Source organism: Lichenostomus cassidix, chromosome 17 (assembly GCF_008360975.1).
Source record: "Lichenostomus cassidix isolate B80296 chromosome 17, HeHo_3.0, whole genome shotgun sequence".
Lineage (NCBI taxonomy): Eukaryota > Metazoa > Chordata > Aves > Passeriformes > Meliphagidae > Lichenostomus > Lichenostomus cassidix.
The window spans coordinates 2,637,727-2,654,721 of NC_139497.1; the positions used below are offsets into that span (position 1 = coordinate 2,637,727).

At 57.7% G+C, this 16,995-nt stretch overlaps 1 protein-coding gene across 2 annotated transcripts in view; it reads right to left on the bottom strand.

Moving 5' to 3' along the window:
* Positions 1–2,060, bottom strand: part of NOTCH1 (notch receptor 1) — a 41,422-nt gene extending 39,362 nt beyond the window's left edge. For both annotated transcript variants that reach the window (XM_085076843.1, XM_085076842.1), the window contains exons 1-2: positions 1,838–2,060; positions 124–205 (exon numbers count right to left, since the gene is read on the bottom strand). In XM_085076843.1, the coding sequence (XP_084932969.1) occupies positions 124–205; positions 1,838–1,895 (140 nt within the window). In that variant the 5' untranslated portion in view covers positions 1,896–2,060. The remainder of the gene's footprint in view (positions 1–123; positions 206–1,837) is intronic.
* Between the last annotated feature and the right edge of the window lie 14,935 nt (positions 2,061–16,995).

A 16,995-nucleotide genomic window follows, 5' to 3' on the forward strand; every position in this document is an offset into this window, starting at 1 on the left:
GCCACTCAAGGAAAGAAAACGCATCTTGCCCTATTAAATCCAGAGCCTTCAAAGCAAAGTCAACATGCATGTCAATGACTTTGGTCGGGGGAGATGAAAATCCTCTGGCTGCTCCATACTTACTGGCACACCTCCGTCCCGTTGGGAAAAGTTTCACACTTGCCCCCGTTGAGGCAGGATTCGGCAAGCTGCGAGCACCGTAAACCTGCAAACAGAGGGACAGCGTTAGCCACAGCTCATCAGGGCCCTGGTGGCAGTGGGGGGACTGCAACCCCTGGTGTCACCCGGGCTGGGGACAGGCTCACTGAGACCCCTACACAGCCTGGTGAGGTGGGGGTGCAGCAACCAGCAGCCCCCACCCACAGGGTGACGGAAGGGGCAGGGACTGTGTGGCCCCTGCACTGAGAGGCTCACCTAAAAATAAACCCAGGGTGGGTTTGAGGGAAGGCTGTGCCTGCTCCTCCAGCAGGAGGGCTGACAGAGAGAAACCCCAGATAAGGCTCTTGATTGACAAATGCCATTTGGGAAAAGCCATCCGGCCCGGGGCCCGTGAGTTACCGTGAGCTCGGTAACGAAATGAGTCGCCCGTCATAACTTGCTATGAGTAAAGGTTTCATTGTCTGGCCCTCAGAGCCAAATTCTGCAGAGTTACCACAGCAACTGGCTGAAAGTACCAGAATCGCTTCCGATTTCAACCCCGGCTCGCTCTTCCCCTTCTCTGCCCGCTCGCTCTTCACGGTAACTGGTTCTGCGACACGCGTGTGCAGCCGGGGCAGTTTCACATTGAGCGACTGCAGCTTCGCATCGCCACCGCCACAAGCCAAATCCTGCCCTGGATGGCTGCCAAGCCCACGCAGCCTCGGGACACCCTGCCGAGGCTCCGTGCTCCACGGCAGACCGACTGGGGTGCTGGGGATGGCTCCGGCCGGGCACAACTTTCTGCAAACTTTGCCTCCGAGGGCTCCCAGCCCCACTGCCTTCGCTCCCCAAAACCCTCCCTGGGCTCTCCGGAGGAGGCTGCTAACCCGGCCCCGGGGCAGGGGGGTATTGCAGAGTCCCGATCCGGCGGGACGGGATGACCCCCACTCCGTCCCGCACTCCCGGTGGTTTTTGGGGCTCTTTCCCCCGACCCGCTGCCCCCGACGGTCGCGCAGCGCTTTGCGGCGAAGCTCCCTGACCCGCCCCGCAGGGGGGGCCCCGACTTTCAAGAAACAGGAAACCGAGAAAAATTTGCAAAACGGTCAAAAAGCTCTCGCAGAACAGCAACAGGAGCGCGGTCGCCCTGCGCGCCCCTCGGCCGGGCCGAGCCCCGGCTCCCCCGGCACCGAGCCCCTCTGCCCCCGACGGCAGCGAGCGCCGCTCCCCGCGGCAGCCCCCGGCACGGAGCTCCGGTTCCCGGCGGCCCCGAGCGCCTCCTTCGGGGCACCGAGCCCCTGCCGCGCCGCCGGGCTCAGCCGCGTTCCCCCGCGCCGTTCCGGGTCCCCCGAGCTCCGGCCACCCCGCGGGCTCAGCCCCGCTCTCCCCGCACGGTTCCGGCCCCGGTTCTCCCGGCGGCGACGCGCTCCGCTCCTCCCGCAAGAGCCGAGCCCGGTCCCCGCGCATCCCGCCGCACCGAGCCCCGGTTCCCACGAGGTCCCCCCGAGGGCGCCGCGATCCGGTGCTGCCGCAGGACCCAGTCCCGGTTCCCACGGGATCCTCCCGGCCCGGACCCCCCGACGGCGCCGGGCTCCGGTGCCCGCCGTGCCCCGCTGGGCTGCGGTGCCCGCCGCGCCCGGTCCCGCTGCCGGCAAACTTCCTGCGGGGCGGCCGGTGCGGGGCCCGTGGCGGCGGCCCTCACCTCGCGTCAGGGCGGGCAGCAGGAGCACCAGGAGGCCGGGCGCCAGGAGCCGCTCCATCCCGCTCTGCTCCCGCCGCTCACAGCCGCATAGATCCGCGGGGCCTCGGCCGAGCCGAGCCGAGCCGGTGCCGGTGCCTGTGCGGGTCCGCGCCGCCCCGCCGGGAGCCCCAAACACAGCGCGCCCGAGAGCAGCGACTCCGAACGCGGCGCCTCCCGCGGCTGCTCAGCCCCGGCGGGCCGGGCCGGGCGGCGGGGGGCGGGACGGGACGGTGCGGGGCGGGCCGGGCGCCACGGGACGGGAGGGGATGGGACGGGACGGGCGAGACGCTCCTCCCTGCCCAGCCCGGGGGGCCGCCGCTGGGAACCCCCTTCCCGCCACGGAGGGTCCCTGAGTGGGACGCGAGTGGGGCCGCGGGGTCCGCGCAGCCCCCACGGGCAGCCCCGGGGCAGCCGCTTCCCTCCGTGCGGCCACCGGACACCCTTGTGCAGCCCCCAACTGCAGACACGGATGCACCCGGTGCAGCCCCTTCCCTCCGTGCACCCATCGGACACCCCCGTGCAGCCCCCCGTGCAGCCCCCCATCCCCAGTGCAGCTCCAGTCACTGCAGAGCACCACCACAGCCCCAGACCCCTCCATGCAGCCCCCCACAAACAGCCCCACATTTCCCCTCTGCAGTTCTGGACACCTCCAGATCAGCCCCACCCCAGCCTTGGTGCAGACCCCCCATGCACACCCTGCATAATCCCAGTGCAGCCCCTCCACGGCTTCCCCAGTAAAGCCCCCCCAGCCCCTGCACTGCCCCTGGACTCACAGCGCCCACTGAGTGACCACAGGGAGCCCCAGGCCCAGCCTGACCCATGGTGTGTCCATGGGACACACGAGAATGGGGTGGTTTTACCGGGGACTGACCATCCCCTGGGGGTCACTGTGAGCGCTGGGAAGTGCAGTGTGGGATTCCCCTCCTGACGCACACCAGGATTCAGGTGTGCCCAGGTATGCTGAGCCGTTTCCCACCCAGCTCCCCCGTAGGTGCAGGCAGCTCAGGCAGAGCTGGGTCGGATGTTGTTTGTTTTGTGCTGTGAACTCATGAACTCCCAGGCAGAGCCTGGCCAGCCCCGTGCACCACATCCACAAATAAACAAACACTGGGAGAAGAGGGGAAGCCAAACCCAGAGGCAGCCCCACATGTGTGCAGGTGTCCTGTTAGTGCAGCAGTGCCAGGGGTCCCTGTGCCCTCATCCCTGTGTCCCCACATCCCTGCTCCTGCTCCATGTCACTGTGCCACACTCAAGCCTGGAAAACTGAGCTGTCCCAGAGCATGGGAATGTCCCACATGAAATCCACCCAGGCCCTGAGCCTGGTGTTTGTGGGTGTCTCCTGCAAGCTGTGCTCAAGGCTGTACCCACAGAGCACCACTGATGTGAACAGCCCATGTGGGGGTGCTTAAAAATGATGCTTCCTCATGGGGTTTTGGGGGCCAGGCCTGCTCAGTGAGGCTGCAGGGCCTGCAAAAGTAGGGAGCAAAAACTCTGAGCATGGACCATTTATGGTACCAGCTGTCCCAGGAATATAGGTACCTAAACACCTTTGGACTCCTTGGTGTCTCCCTAAGACCCTCTGAGCTGTTGGAGGTTGCTGGATGTCTCTTTTACACCTCTCAGACATGGAGGGATGGCTGCTGGCCTCTGGCTGAAAGCTTGGGAAAGAGGAAGAGCAAAGAGTGGTCAGCAATGGGTTAATGGGAAGGAGGTGACACTGTGGTCATCTGTGTCTCTCATCACAGGGTACCTCTCCATCAGCCCCCAGGCTCATCCCATCCCATCCCATGCCAGCCCTGCTGTTATCCCACTGCTTCCTGTTGTAAACTATTTCCAGAGCAAGTGTGAAACAATTAAACAAACCGAAGGGCAGAGTCTGCTCACCAGATCAAAGGCGTGAGCCCTGCAGCGGTACCTCGCTCCCGCGGCTCCCTCCTTGCCTGCTCCTCCTGCCCTCCCCACTCTGGGCTCTAAAGCAGTGTCCTGGTGGGGCTGGGGAGCCAGGGCTCTGTGTGGAGCACGGTGCCACTTGGGGTCCAGGTGGCCCTGGCAGCTTGAGCTTTGAACAATTCCCGAATGTGGGAATGTGGGAATGTGCCCCTTGTTCTATCCTCCCTGCAGACACAAGTAAGGTGACAACAACTGGGCATGGCATGTGACGCTAGCTGTGCCACCACGACCATGTCACCAACATCAGCCTCATCTGGATGTGCGAGGACAGCCTGAGGTGTCTCCACTGGGCCATCCTTGCAGATGGAGACCCTGTGTTCTTTCTCCATGTTTGCCCTTTCCCCCTCCCCAGCAGAGCCCATGGAGCATCTCAGCTCTACCTGCCTGGAAATACCGACCGCACTTTGCCCGGGCTTGTTCTCCCTGTGCAGCAAGCACTGTGTGTTCAGCTCAGCTGCGCTCTGGGGCTTCATCCCTGAGACTTGGGAGAGACCTCCCTTCTCCTCTGGACCATGATGGGCACACCTGGGGACATGGGGCTGTCGGGGTGCCCTGCCTGTGCCACCTGGGGATGGGGAGGTGGTGATGCTGGAGGATGTGCAGCGTGCAGGGATGCGGTGGGAGCACCGGGTGGTGGAGACACCAGATAACTGTGTGTCCCAGGCTGCCCTGGAGGTGCTGGACTGAAAGGGCGCATGGGAAGCCAGGAGTGAGCTTTCCTGGGTTTTCTCGTGGCTGGAAGGGTCTGCGTGGATAAACAGAGACAGAGCCGGGCGTGCGGCCGCGCAGCCGCGTCGCCTCCTCCCCTGAGCACACAAGGTCAAATACATCTATTTATTGCCATCACCCCGGGGGCTCGCTGACCCCGCAGCTCTGGGGCTCTGCTCGGGGAAAAGGCTTTGCTGGGAGGGAGCTAAAAGGGTCCTCTGTGGTTTCCCACGAAATGCTCGACACGAGGGTGGCTCCTCCAGGCAGGCACTGCTGCGAGATGTCCAGCTTTAATCTGGTTCCATCCTTCCCCTGGTACAGGGGGATCTGCTGCGAGATCCTGGTGGGGAACCTCCTCAAGTTTCCTTCTCCCAGACAGCTCCTCCAGAGACTCCTACCAGCAAAAGTAAAAAAAAGAGGGAGGAAGGCAGAAGTCAGCGCTCAGCATAAATCTTTTTGCAATAAGAGGTGAATAAGACATAAATCCAAAGAAACTTTTTGTTTTGAGTGGTCTTCAGGGGTTAAAAATAATGGGATTTTAGGTCCTTTTAAAAATAGTGTTTGTAAAAGGCTTTAATAGAAACCTTGGCAACCGTCCATGTGATTAGTGATTTAAAAACATGAAACCTCCACACATGTTTAAAAGTTTTAATAAGTTAAAATTAAATGAGTGAAACTCTGGGAATATTTTTTTGTTACTGCAAGCTAAGAAAATTATGTCCGTTAAGCAAAACTTAATACAAATATAAACAGGTAATGCACATCTGTAAATTATTTTCATGTCTCCAGGGGCTGGAAAAAAACCTAAGTGAGACCAGCATTCTTATATATATTTTGCCTTGACAGCTCAGGAAAAAATTTGCCAAAAACCAGAGTTAGAGCACTGGGCTGGCGTGGGAAAGTTGGTTTAGTGAGAAATTTGCCCGAGGCTATTTAAATAAAAACAGGCGTTTTTTTTTTTAATGGCAAATGCCTGTTAAATACAACCAACGCGGCTTCCAATCGCCTGAGTAACTTGTGTGCCTATTCCTTCTTGACACTTTCATCTCTTTATCATCACAATCAATATTTTGCTCTTATACCTTCAGTGCAATAAAAATGAGACTGATAAGGCAGACATCAAACTGGATCTCTCCTGCTTTCCCCACCGTGCTTGGCTTGGCGTTGCTCTGTCTGCTGCCTGGATTTCAGAGCAGCGCGGAGGGTTAGCCCTCCTCATGCTGGTACATGCACCCCCACCCTCCCTCGTGCTCTGAAAAAAACTAATTTTTAGTAATTAAGCCTGAATCAAAGCGGGTAGAGCATCCTGGAAAGTCTGAGCAGATAAAAAGCACTGGTCGTGGAGTCTGCGAGGTAGAACTATCCCAAAGCTGCTCCATGATGGGATTAAGCCACGATTCTCCAGGGCACCAGAAAAAAGAGGCTGGATTTGCAAGAATGGCCTAAATCCTGATTTTCAAATTTTTTTATTAATCTTATTTTTCTTAAATAGCTGAGTGGAGGATCCTAGATCCATAGGATAAATGGCACTGATCGTGCCATCCCTCTGCCATGGTGATGGCAGCACCTCTGGCACATGGAGGACAACTTTCCTCCTGGCAGTGCAGTGGGATTTGGTCCCATCAGGGTGTCCAGGGTTGGGATGGGACAGAAGACAGTCAGTCCTTGCTGCTCTGGGCAGAGTTTGGTGCCATGTGTGTCCTTCCCCTGGCACAGCTGCTGCACCAGGCTTGGCACCCGCGAAGTTTTCCTCCTCACGGGCTGCTGAAACTGGTTTTAATTGCAGGGTTGCTCCTGGCCATCATTTCTCAGTGTGTAAAGTCAGCTCAGGAGCTCTCACTCTCACCCAGGGATTAGTGACAGGCGGGAAGACGTCCTGGAGGAGCAGATTTGCCGCATGGTTTGTACCTGGGTGAAAGGTGCTGCTGCGAAATTGCGCTATAAAATCTGTGTCACGTTTAAAATAAAATGTCTTTATGGGCTGTGAGTGGAGGGCAGGTGCTGGGCAGGCATCGTTCAGCCCGGCCCTGGCCTCGCTGATCGCTGTGCTGTTCCTATCCACCTCCATAAAACAACTGAAACATTCTCTGTTGTGTAAACAGAGCCCGGTGGGGTTTATGGAGCTGCAAGTGACAATGTGCTTGTCCCCAGGCCCGTCCCAACCCGCATGGGCTGCTGAAATGCAGTTCCTCCTGCCCTTTGGTGCATGTCCCTGACTCCTCCGTGCCTGCTCATGCATTAATATCCACCCTGGTGTGACAGACCCTGAGTGTCCCTGTGGTCTCCCTCACCTGGGTGATTCCTCAGGGTGTCACAGACACCCAGCTTAGCCATGGGAGCAGCTCTGCACCCACCAGCTCTCACCCAAGAGGAGATGCAGGGCTGATCCCAACCCTCTGCAGTGCAGACCCCAGCCCAGCCTTGCCCCAGCCCTGGGGACATGTGGGACGCGTGGGACACGTTTGTGTTTCATGTGCATCTTCTTCCAAAGCCATCCATTCCTTTGCTTTTTCTCCATTCCTCCTTTTTCCTGCCGAGGCACTTTTCATCCTCTCAGCAAATAAATCGCTCACCGGACTGTGTGGAGTGGTTAGGATCAAACCTCCTCTAATATAGCCATTAAATAATCGAAAACCATCACTCACAGCAGTGAAAACCCAAGCACAATTCTCCATGCACAAGCCCGGGCATGAACCTGGATGATACTGGATTTCTGGACCGCCAAGCTCATCCAAGTCACGCTGGCATCCCCGCAGTTTCACCCTGCTCCGTGCTGCTGGGATTTGCCCCTCCCAGGGCACAAGCTCAAGAAAAACGTCATGCCATGTGGACACTCGCTCCGCGCAGGTTTCGGGCAGGTTTTCTGGGAGACATCACTGCCGGAGATCTGGGCGTGCCCCTTCTCGCTGTGCTGGCCCGGGGGGGCTGGATTGCAGGGTCCTGGGATGCCACTGATACCAGCAGGGAGTTTCAGGGGCAGTTCAGTGCCAGCTCTGTTCTCACAGCTCTGGGATTTGGGACTCCTGCGCCGGGATGAAGCCAGCTGAAATTCTTAAGCGATTACAGAAAGAGAGTAAAAAAGCGCTTTCTGCACCCCAGCCTTTGCCGATGCTCCATTCACGGGCGCTCCCACCCACCGCCCCCTCTTTCCTTCCGCATGGAAACGGGAAGATCGGGAGATGTTTCACTTTCCAGAGCGGCTGCAAAGCAGCCCTTTCCCCCCGAAACACACACACATCTTCTGCACCGATGCAGGGTGTGTTGGGCTGTTGCAGCAGGGATGGCAGCCCCATGCCGGGGTGACGTGGGGCTCTTTTGTCCCCTCCTGCCATGGCCGGGCACTTGTGTGAGGGCTGCTGTCGGGGAACGCTTCCCACCCAGCTCTGACCTTGGTGCCTCCCAGCAAAAACACCTCCTGGAGAAGGGCCAAACATAATAGCCAGTTCCTTCTACTCCCTTCCTTCCCAGGCAGCCACATTATCACAGGGCTCGGCCGCGAATCAAAGCCAGGCACACGAAGAAGGGAACCAGGAGAAATGGGCTCAAAGATGCCGTTTCCGCCGGGAGAAGAGCGGCTGCGGGGCTGTGCTGTCGCAGGGTGTCCCATCACCGCGGGATCCGTGGCTGGCAGGGAGGGAGGACACTGCAAATCATTCTTGGTGTAGCCGGGAGCTCCGGGAAACCCCCGCCGTGCTCAGTGCACCCCTGAGCCGGGCACCGGGGATCCCCAGAGCCCATGGGTTGCTATACGAGAGTGATTTCTTTGCCAGAAAATCACGGTGGGTTTTCACAGACTCATAGAATATGCTGATCTGGAAGGCATCAGGATGGTGGAGCTCAATTCCTGACTCTACACACGATCCTGGGAGAGATGGCATCAAAAGCTTTGCTGAAGTTCACAATGAACAACCATTTTTTCTTTAGATTTTGGCTGAAAAATAAATTATGAACAAATCCCTGTGATGCCACCATCCCTTTTCTCCCCTTCACGGGGAGGGGTCACTCCAGGTTGGAGAGGGCTGCTGCCTCTCTCAGCGGGATGCAGGCTCTTGGGGTCCCCTGGCTGTTCCCCATGTACAAGGACGATGTCCCTGCTGCCGTGGCACGGTGCAGGGACACGTCGGTGACACAGGCCGGTGACACGGGCCGGGCCGTGTGCCGTTCCACCCCCCGGCAGCACCTCTGCCTGCGGCACGGGCCGGCGCGGGTGGCGGGCTGGGAACCGGCCGGCCAGGAGATGCCAGCAAGGTGTGATCCCTCCTCTGCCGCCCGGAGCCGCCGACTTCAAAGCCCGGTGACCTTTCAAATGCAGCAGCTCCCGCACAGGGCGGGGACACTCCCAGCCAGGGAGGAAGCGGGCGCTGCAAGAGGGAAAGCACACCCACCTGGACCCACCGGATGGATGGGACAGACCCCCCGCCCCAGCTCGTGGGGACAATGTGATGCTGCGCGGTGGCACCCACGTGCCACCAGCCGCTCCCCACTCCTGGCAGCATTCTGTGCCTTCGGAGCAATGTCTGCTGCTGGCACGGCCAGGCTGGGCTGTGCTGTCAGCTGGACTTTGGAGTGCAGAAGCTGCTGAGGGTGATGGTGTCCTGCTCCCTCCTGCTCTGGCACCGTGCTGAGCCATGCCCCTGTGGGTTCTGCAAGGCCTGGATGGAGCAGGATGGAGCCACAGCCCTGCCCCATGGAGCAGGGAGCTGCAGGGACAGTGCTCCCACGGCCGTCCAGCAGCATAAACACATCAAAGCGTGTCCTGATGGCAGCGAGTAAACAGGAAGGGACAGCAAGACAAACACGGCTCCTCGCAACTGTCGGGGAGAAAAACAACTCTCTCTCCAGGCGGGAGAAGGTTTGCTGCCCGCTCAGCTGCAACCCCGTGGGGAAATGAACCAAATGAGCCAAATGGACCAAATGGGCCAAAAGGCTTGGCACCACCTGTTCCGAAGGCTCTTGGGTGGGTGGCTGTGGGGGGCTGAATCCTGCCAGGGGGGGCTGCAGGGGTTGTCCATGTGCCTCCTACTGCCTGTGCATACCAGGGCGTTGTGCTCAGCGCCCTGAGCAAAGTGGATTTGGGAAAACTGGTGGAGATGTGGCTGAGCGGGATGGCGGCAGCACATCACAGCACAGGGTGCTGCAGGCTGCTTCCTCACCCGCTGCTTCCCCGGGGCCCAGGCTGGTTCCCAGGGCTGCCCGACGGGGCTGCGCCAGGATCCGTAATGGGATTAGGGGCCTCCTTGCCCGGTCATCCCATCCTAATCCTGCTGGGAGGGGAAAAGTCAGGCTGGGACAAAAGGCATTAGCTGTCTGCGCCTGGCCGTGGCCGCTGACCTCTGCGCAGGTGGCAGGGCTGGGGCAGCAGCCACAGACCCCTCGCTGCTGCAACATGGGTGGTCACAGCCACTGTGTGCCTGGACACTGCTGGGGACACTGCTGTCACATCAGGACCCCAGCCATGCGGGCACTGGACGTGGGAGCGTGGTGCTGGCATGGCTCTGCTGGGCGTCAGCGGGACGAGCTGATTCACCGCCTCGGAGCAGCTGCTGTCCAGCAAAGTTCCTGTTTTTCAGTGGAATCCCTAACTCCATGCCTGGAAAAAAACCAAATGGGAGCGGAGCAGGTGCCTGGCCCTGTGCAGGGTGGCTGCAAGGGCACAGCCTTGGCTGTGTGCTGAAAACACAAACTCCAGGGCTGGGCTGGTCAATAGTCAGGGATGGAGAAAACAACTCAAAAAACTGCCCTCTCCGAAGAAACCTCAGACTCAGAGGTTTAGGAGGGAGTGAGACCCTCCTGTTTTGGGGCATGAGATAAACTGGAAAGGTGGGAAAATGAAAATTAAATTTTCCCTGGAGAGGGATTATCCCCCATGTGCCTGCTGCCCTCCACCCTCATCCCTGCTGTCCACCCAAGGTCCCCCAAGTAGCCCAGCAGATCCCTGTCCCTGCAGAGTCCTGGGCAGTGTGGCCAAAACCACCTCTGCACCCACAGGAGATGACTCCAAGGGTCAGACCTGGGCTGTGCTGAGTGTTCAGGGACATTAACGTGTCTCTCTCATGGGCATGGCAGTGTGGGAGCAACGCATGGTGCTCAGGGAAGGGGAGCCCATCCCACCCCACAGCCCTCCCTGCGTGCCTCCTGCAAAGAAGCTTTAGGAAACACAAAGGTGAGAGGCCCATCCAGGCTGCCCCTGCCCCACAAACCACAACAATTCAGGGGGTGACACCCAGCACAACCCCACGGAGCAGGCAGGCAGGCAGAGGGGGATTGTTCCCCCGTCAGAGAGCAAGGCTGGCTTTAGTGGGTTGGCTTCGGTTTGCTGAGCGGCGTGTTTTCAAACCCGCTCTTGAGGGAGGAGGTTTGCCAACGGAAATATGTAACTGACTGTAAATAATGGCTTTTATCTGCAGCGGTGCCCGTGAAATGAATAAGCTCCCAGCAGCAGGGCAGAGCCAGCGGGGCTGTGCAGGTGACAGCGCAGGGTGTTGGGTTTCTGGCTCCCCATCACCACCAGAGCCCCCCGATGACTTGTGACAGGTTCATAAGCTGAGAAATGTGATGCTTTGCAAGGTTCAGTAAATATTAGGACTACTCCTCCCTCTTTTCTGGTGCAGGTTTAATTGCGAGGATAATTCATGATAGCACAAGGAAGAAAAAAAAAAAAAACATCTGGGAAAAGAGGACCTGTTAAATAGAATCCATTAATACCGAAATGATTGTTCCTCTGCATGTGATTCAGACAGCTGCCTAATTGTTAATTACCTCGATATGAGAATAACAGGTAATTACGGGGCTGCATCACGAGGAGCTGACTTTTTTTTCTTCCTGCTTCTTTTCTTTTGGTGAATGCCGGAGCCGGAGCGTGCCCCGGCAGGTCACTCCAGGACTCGGAGGAGAGGCACTCCCCAGGCAGGGTTCCTCCTGAGGTGGAAGCTCTGGGTTCCAGCCACGTCCTGAAGCTATTCCTGCTCTTGGACACAGATCTCAAGGCAGACAGCTTTCCTCGGGGTGCTGGGATGAGACACCCCTACCCAGGCAGAGCCCAGCCTTGGCTCCACACTGAGCAAACAAGAACCAAAAGTCAGTGGTGACCTTGGCTGTCAAATCCCCCAAGATTACTTGATTTAAGACACATTCTTGAAATATTTCATTCCCATTTGTCTGTTGCAAAATGTGCTTTCCACAAGGGCACACACACAAACACACTCAAACCCACAGATGTGCAACACACACACAGGCAGGTCCTGAGCACATATCCAGCAGAGGCAGGACTCTGCTTTAAGCTTTTCTGCACCCAGAAACAAGTCTGGGTCCCATTTTCTAGAGGTGAGAGGATGCAGAGACAGACAGGCACTGCTGAGGGGCTGATAACATCTGTGCAATTAGTGACGCTGCTGCTGGGGATTTGCCATCGCTGGTTCCGAGCAATTTTTTGCCTTTGGCTTCTTCCAGGGAAGTGATGCCAGCCAAGACACAGCCGAGCAAGGAGGCAGTCAGGACAGACGAGTGTGGATGGGGAGAGCTGTCTGAGAGCTGATCAGAGGAGCAGACAGCACCAGCATTGCCTCCCACACTGGCTGGGCTTCACAGGTCTCATCCAGTGCTGGAAAAGCTGATGTTTCCGTGTGCAAGGGGAGAGAGACATCAGTCAGATCTCCGTGGGATGTGGAGCTGATTTCAGTCCTGGAGAAGGCAACACATCTATTCCATTAGCTGCCCAGCCAGAGGGTTTTTGGGAACACGAGGGGGTCCAGTGGCTCTGGGGTTACCCACCACAGGCTCTATCCCAGCCATTCCCATCTCCTGGAGATGAGACACTTGCAGCAGCCTGGAGCAGGGACCCTTCACCCTCTGCCAGAGGCACTCCTGGCCCTGGGCACGTCCCACTGCCAGCAACGTGCTGGGGAGGGAGGGAGGGATGCTCTCCTTCTCATCCCGGCTTCCTGCAGGCAAAAATAGCCCTGGGTTCCTGTGCATGTGGTGTATTTCTGGTGTGAGAGGCTCCGGGAGTGCTGCCCTTCTGGCTCTCACCTGCGTTTCGGGGAGGAAACACTGTGTCACTCCCGTGCTGCTGTGCTTCCACGCTGGGGAGGCCTCGGCACTTCCCACGGGCACAGCACAAAGCAGGTGCCACCAGCGGGACCTGTGTGACCGTGTCCCTGCTGTGGGGACAGTGCTGGGCCCGGCTGGGATGGTGGGTGGGATAACCCACGGCAGGGGGATGTGGGACACACGGAGGGTGCCTTTGCACAGCGAGGGCAAACTCTGCTGGATGGGTGGCAAGATCCTTCTGAGAAACTAAAAAGAAAGGAGTCTGGAATCCAGATTCCAAAAACCCAAAAGATCCAGGGCTGGAGGCTCCAGCCATGAGGTGGGCGATGCCTCCTGGCTTTGCTCGGCCCTGGCAAGGGCAGGGCTGGCACAAATCACCACCCACAGCAGTGACAGGAGCTTATTTTTCTAAGCATATCACCAAAGAGGCTAAATATACATTTTCCATTCAATTCCCCAAAGCAGCGATAGCCCAGAGCCTAAAAATAAATCCCTTTGGATTGTGCCTGGGCCAGAATTAGATTGCCTTCAGACCAAGCCCTGTTGAGCTTCATCTCAACATAAGCCTCTCCTCTGCCTCTAGGGTCCTGGTGGCACAGGCCAGGGTGGCTCTGTGTGTCCCCACCTTCTCCAGCTCCAGAGAGGCTGTGTGGTTACACATCCCAGGGAGTGGTGCTGAGCAGGAGAGCTCCTGGTATCTCTTGCAAGGCTTATCTGCTGAGAAAGCTCGTGTTTTGCAAGGCTTTCCCCAGCCCTGGTCATGCCAAGTGTTAGCCCAAAATCCAATGTGTTCCTTGGTGCCACCATTCCTGATGCACCACCAGCCTCCCACCCTGGCTGCTGCCTCAGCTTCAGTTGCCCATGGCTCACATCCCCATTCCAGCCCCTTTTCTGCCCTGATTTTGGCCTCTCTCCACCCCCACATGTTTTTCCTGCACCCAAATATGCAAGTGGGGTCCCACTGCTGCTCCTCCATCCCATGAGTGCCTTCAGAGGCCAGGCACTGATCCCTTGACCACCCCAGCCAGACCCAGCTCGTCCTTCCTACACTGTATAAGTCATAACCGCTGCCTCATCTCAGCGAAATAACACATTTGAAAGCGACAGGGGAGAAAAAAAAAATACCCTAAACCCTGTAAAACTGAAATTGTAGTTCTCCCGGGATGCAGCGTCTGAAATATTCCCACAACCTTTGCATAATGCATTGCTCATGTCAGACCTCGGGAGACAGAAATTAATAGCTAACAGCAAGCAGGCATGGCACACACGTGGGCTTCCCTTCGTTCCCTGCTCCCAGGGGCTCCACGCTCGGGGGATACTTTTCCTTTACATTCAACTCAAATAATGCTCATTTAAAGAGCCGAGAAGAAAAAGGCTGTAGAGGACTCACGGAGAATTTGTGCCAAACAGGAAATATTCAATAAATGTTTATCCTCTCGCACAATGGAGGGGTTTTAAAAGTTTTCTATGGGTGAGATTTAAGGCTGGAGGGGTGGAGGGGATTTTCCTCCCCCTCCAGGCTCTGGATGAGCTAGAGATGAGTTCAGGTTCTGCCTGTGGCACCAAATTCCCTGTCTGGGCAGCTGCTCCTGCTGATGAAAGTGGGATCTGGACTGTGCTGTCCCCTAAATTGCACCCAGGGTGGGAGTTAAGGGATTTAATTCCTGGAGCAGCAGTTAGAATTCTCTGTCACCCAGGATGCTGCCCTGGTGGGATGCTCAGTGCCCAAGTTTCCCTGCCAAGCCCTCCATTCCCAGCAGCACCCTGCAGAAACAGGGCTGTGCTAACCAGACTCCTTTCAAATCCTCTCCTTCCCTCTGCTTTCCTGGTCCCAGCAGCTTTTTCCCAAACCTTCCTCCCCTCCCCCCCAAAAATGTGAAAAAATAGCTCCATCTGGATGCTGTTTCCACCCAGGCACAGGCCCCGGGGCCGGGAGCCAAGAGAGCAGCGCCTGTGAACGGCAGACGTGGGAGCCGGGGAGGATGTGATGGGGAAGCTGTGAGAAAAGCCTGAGGTCGGCAAACCTTCGGCCTCGCCGTGGGAGCCTCAGCCTCGCCGGACAGCACTTGGCAGCCTGGGCTGGGGGGCAATGCCAGCCCTGGGGCTGTCCGGGCTGGGGGATGGCATGGAGAGCTACGGAGGGATGCAGAGAGGAAGGACAGATGAGCCACAGGCACCCCGTTTCCCTCCTGCTCCAGAGCGGGACATCCCAAGGGACCGCGGCTGGTGCGGAGCAGCCTGGGGGATGTTGCATCACTCCTCCAGCAGCAGCTCCAGACTCCCCAGCCTCGGCCAGGGGAGGGGATGGGCTGGCTTCCCGCTTCCCAGACTTCCCACGCCAGCACGTGTTATTTATGACCCCCAGGTTTTCCAATTAAACATAAATTAGCGGGGGCGGGGGAAGCGGGGGTCCTGCTCGTGGCCACCACCGCCAGAGCAACGACCCCTCCGGGGCAGGGGGACAGCCACAGCCGGCACGGGAGGAGTTAAACTGCCGGCGTGGGGAAGCCACCTCCATCCTCCAAAATACAATCGACCAGGAAATAAACAGGAGCTTGTGTTTGTTTCGGTGCACAAGTGAAAAATAAAAGGATTTCCTGCGGGCCGGGGCGCCCGGGGTCCCACAGCCCTGCTGCCCAGCCGCCCTGCGCCCATTGTTCACCCCAGCTCTGCCGAGGGGGACATTGTTCCCTCCACATGTCCCATCAGATAAAGGAGCAGAAAACGGGCTGTGCTGGCCATGGCGACCAGCAGCAGCGAGAGCAAGCCCATGGGGTTGATCCAGTATTTGGGAGCAGCACCCAAATGGTGTCCTGCCTGCAGTGAGGAGTTCCCACCCTGCTTTCCACCCCAGGCAGGCAGTGACACCCTGGCATGGTTGTGGGTGACCCCACAGTCCCCCCAGCCCAAGTGTGGCTGCAGCTGGAGCAGATTTTGGGGTCTGAGCAGTGGAGGGCTGCAGGGATGTCTGGGGTGGCACGCGAGGGCTTCACACCCTCTCGGAGAGGGTTTCTCTCTTCCTCTTTCAATCAGCCAGATCTCACTGAAGCACTAAAACCTCACATTTCCTACTGCTCTATGATATTTGCTGACTGCAGTGTCACAACAAGCGTACCGGATGAGTGGAAAAAAAAAAAAAAGAAATGTTAGAAAAATAACCCTGCGTGGAGGCATGTGGGGATGCTGGGCCCTGACAGCCACGGGGCTTCCCGGTGGCAGAAACCCCTCACTGAGGCTGCTGCTCCTGGAAAGCAGCAGAGAGGCAAAGAGGAACTTCTCTGCAGCCTCTCATCAGTTCCTGCCTGGCTCTGGGGCTGGTGGTGCTGCTGGAGATGGCAAAAGGCTGCACACTTGGGTGTGACATGCTCGGCAGGGCTGCCCACGCTTTCACTGCCCACGCTTTCACTGCCCACGTTTTTCACTGGTGGAGGTGTTAGGAGCATCTGAAAACAAGGGACATTTTGCCTTTCAAGTCGTTCCCCACCTGCTGTCACTGAATGGGGTGAAAGCAGGGTCAGAGATCCACCTGGGGCTCCCTAGGAAACTCCCACGCCCCAGTAGGAGGCATTTCAGCGGAAAAATGGAGTAACAGGAATAAAAATGATGTGGAGGCAGCCATCAGCCTTTGCTGTCATTCTGCTTTCCAGCAGCCTGGCCACGCTGGTTGAGCAGGGCTGGTGTGGAGGGTCTGAGCTGCTCTGCACTTGCCTTGCAAAACCCAGGTGGGCTGGACTCAATTTTGGGTCTCAGACTTGAAATTCGGGCTCGCGATACCACATTGGAGCAACTCCCACTCAACCAACACTCAGCCTGCTCTGCTCAGACCCTGCTGGTGGTGCCAGCTTGGGGTGCTCAAAAACCACCTGGAAAAGCTGGGAAACACTGCCTGGAAGTGGGGGAACCACCCTGGGGACCTGCTGGAACCTTCGGGAATGCTGAGCTCTCCGGCCTGGACAGTGATGTTGGATCATGACGGGAGAGGGAGGCAGGATTGTGGGGAGAGAGTCCCCGAGGATGGAGGATCAGGACTGTCAGGAGAAGGTCCCTGAAGGGTGAGGGAGGCAGGATTGCCGTGGCAGCTGCAGCAGCTCCAGTGACTTGCCAGGAGCCGCCGGCTCCGAGCGCTTCCTGCGATTTGGCCCTTGGTGAATAAATAACCACACACAGAAGCGAAGGCAGTGAAGGATCTCGGGCAGAGTAAATATAGTTCATAACTCCTTTTTTTTTTTTTTTTTTCTGCCTTCGGTCTGATCCCAAGCCCTGTCTGTTTGTACTCTTGCCTTTGTTTTGGGTTTTTTTTTTTTCTGCTGTGTTTTTTTAACCAGCGTTTGATGGCAACTTCCCAACGACACGTTCAGGCTGCTGAAAGTGCCTCATTTTGCTGTGGCCGGGGCAGCAGCTTTCATTGATGG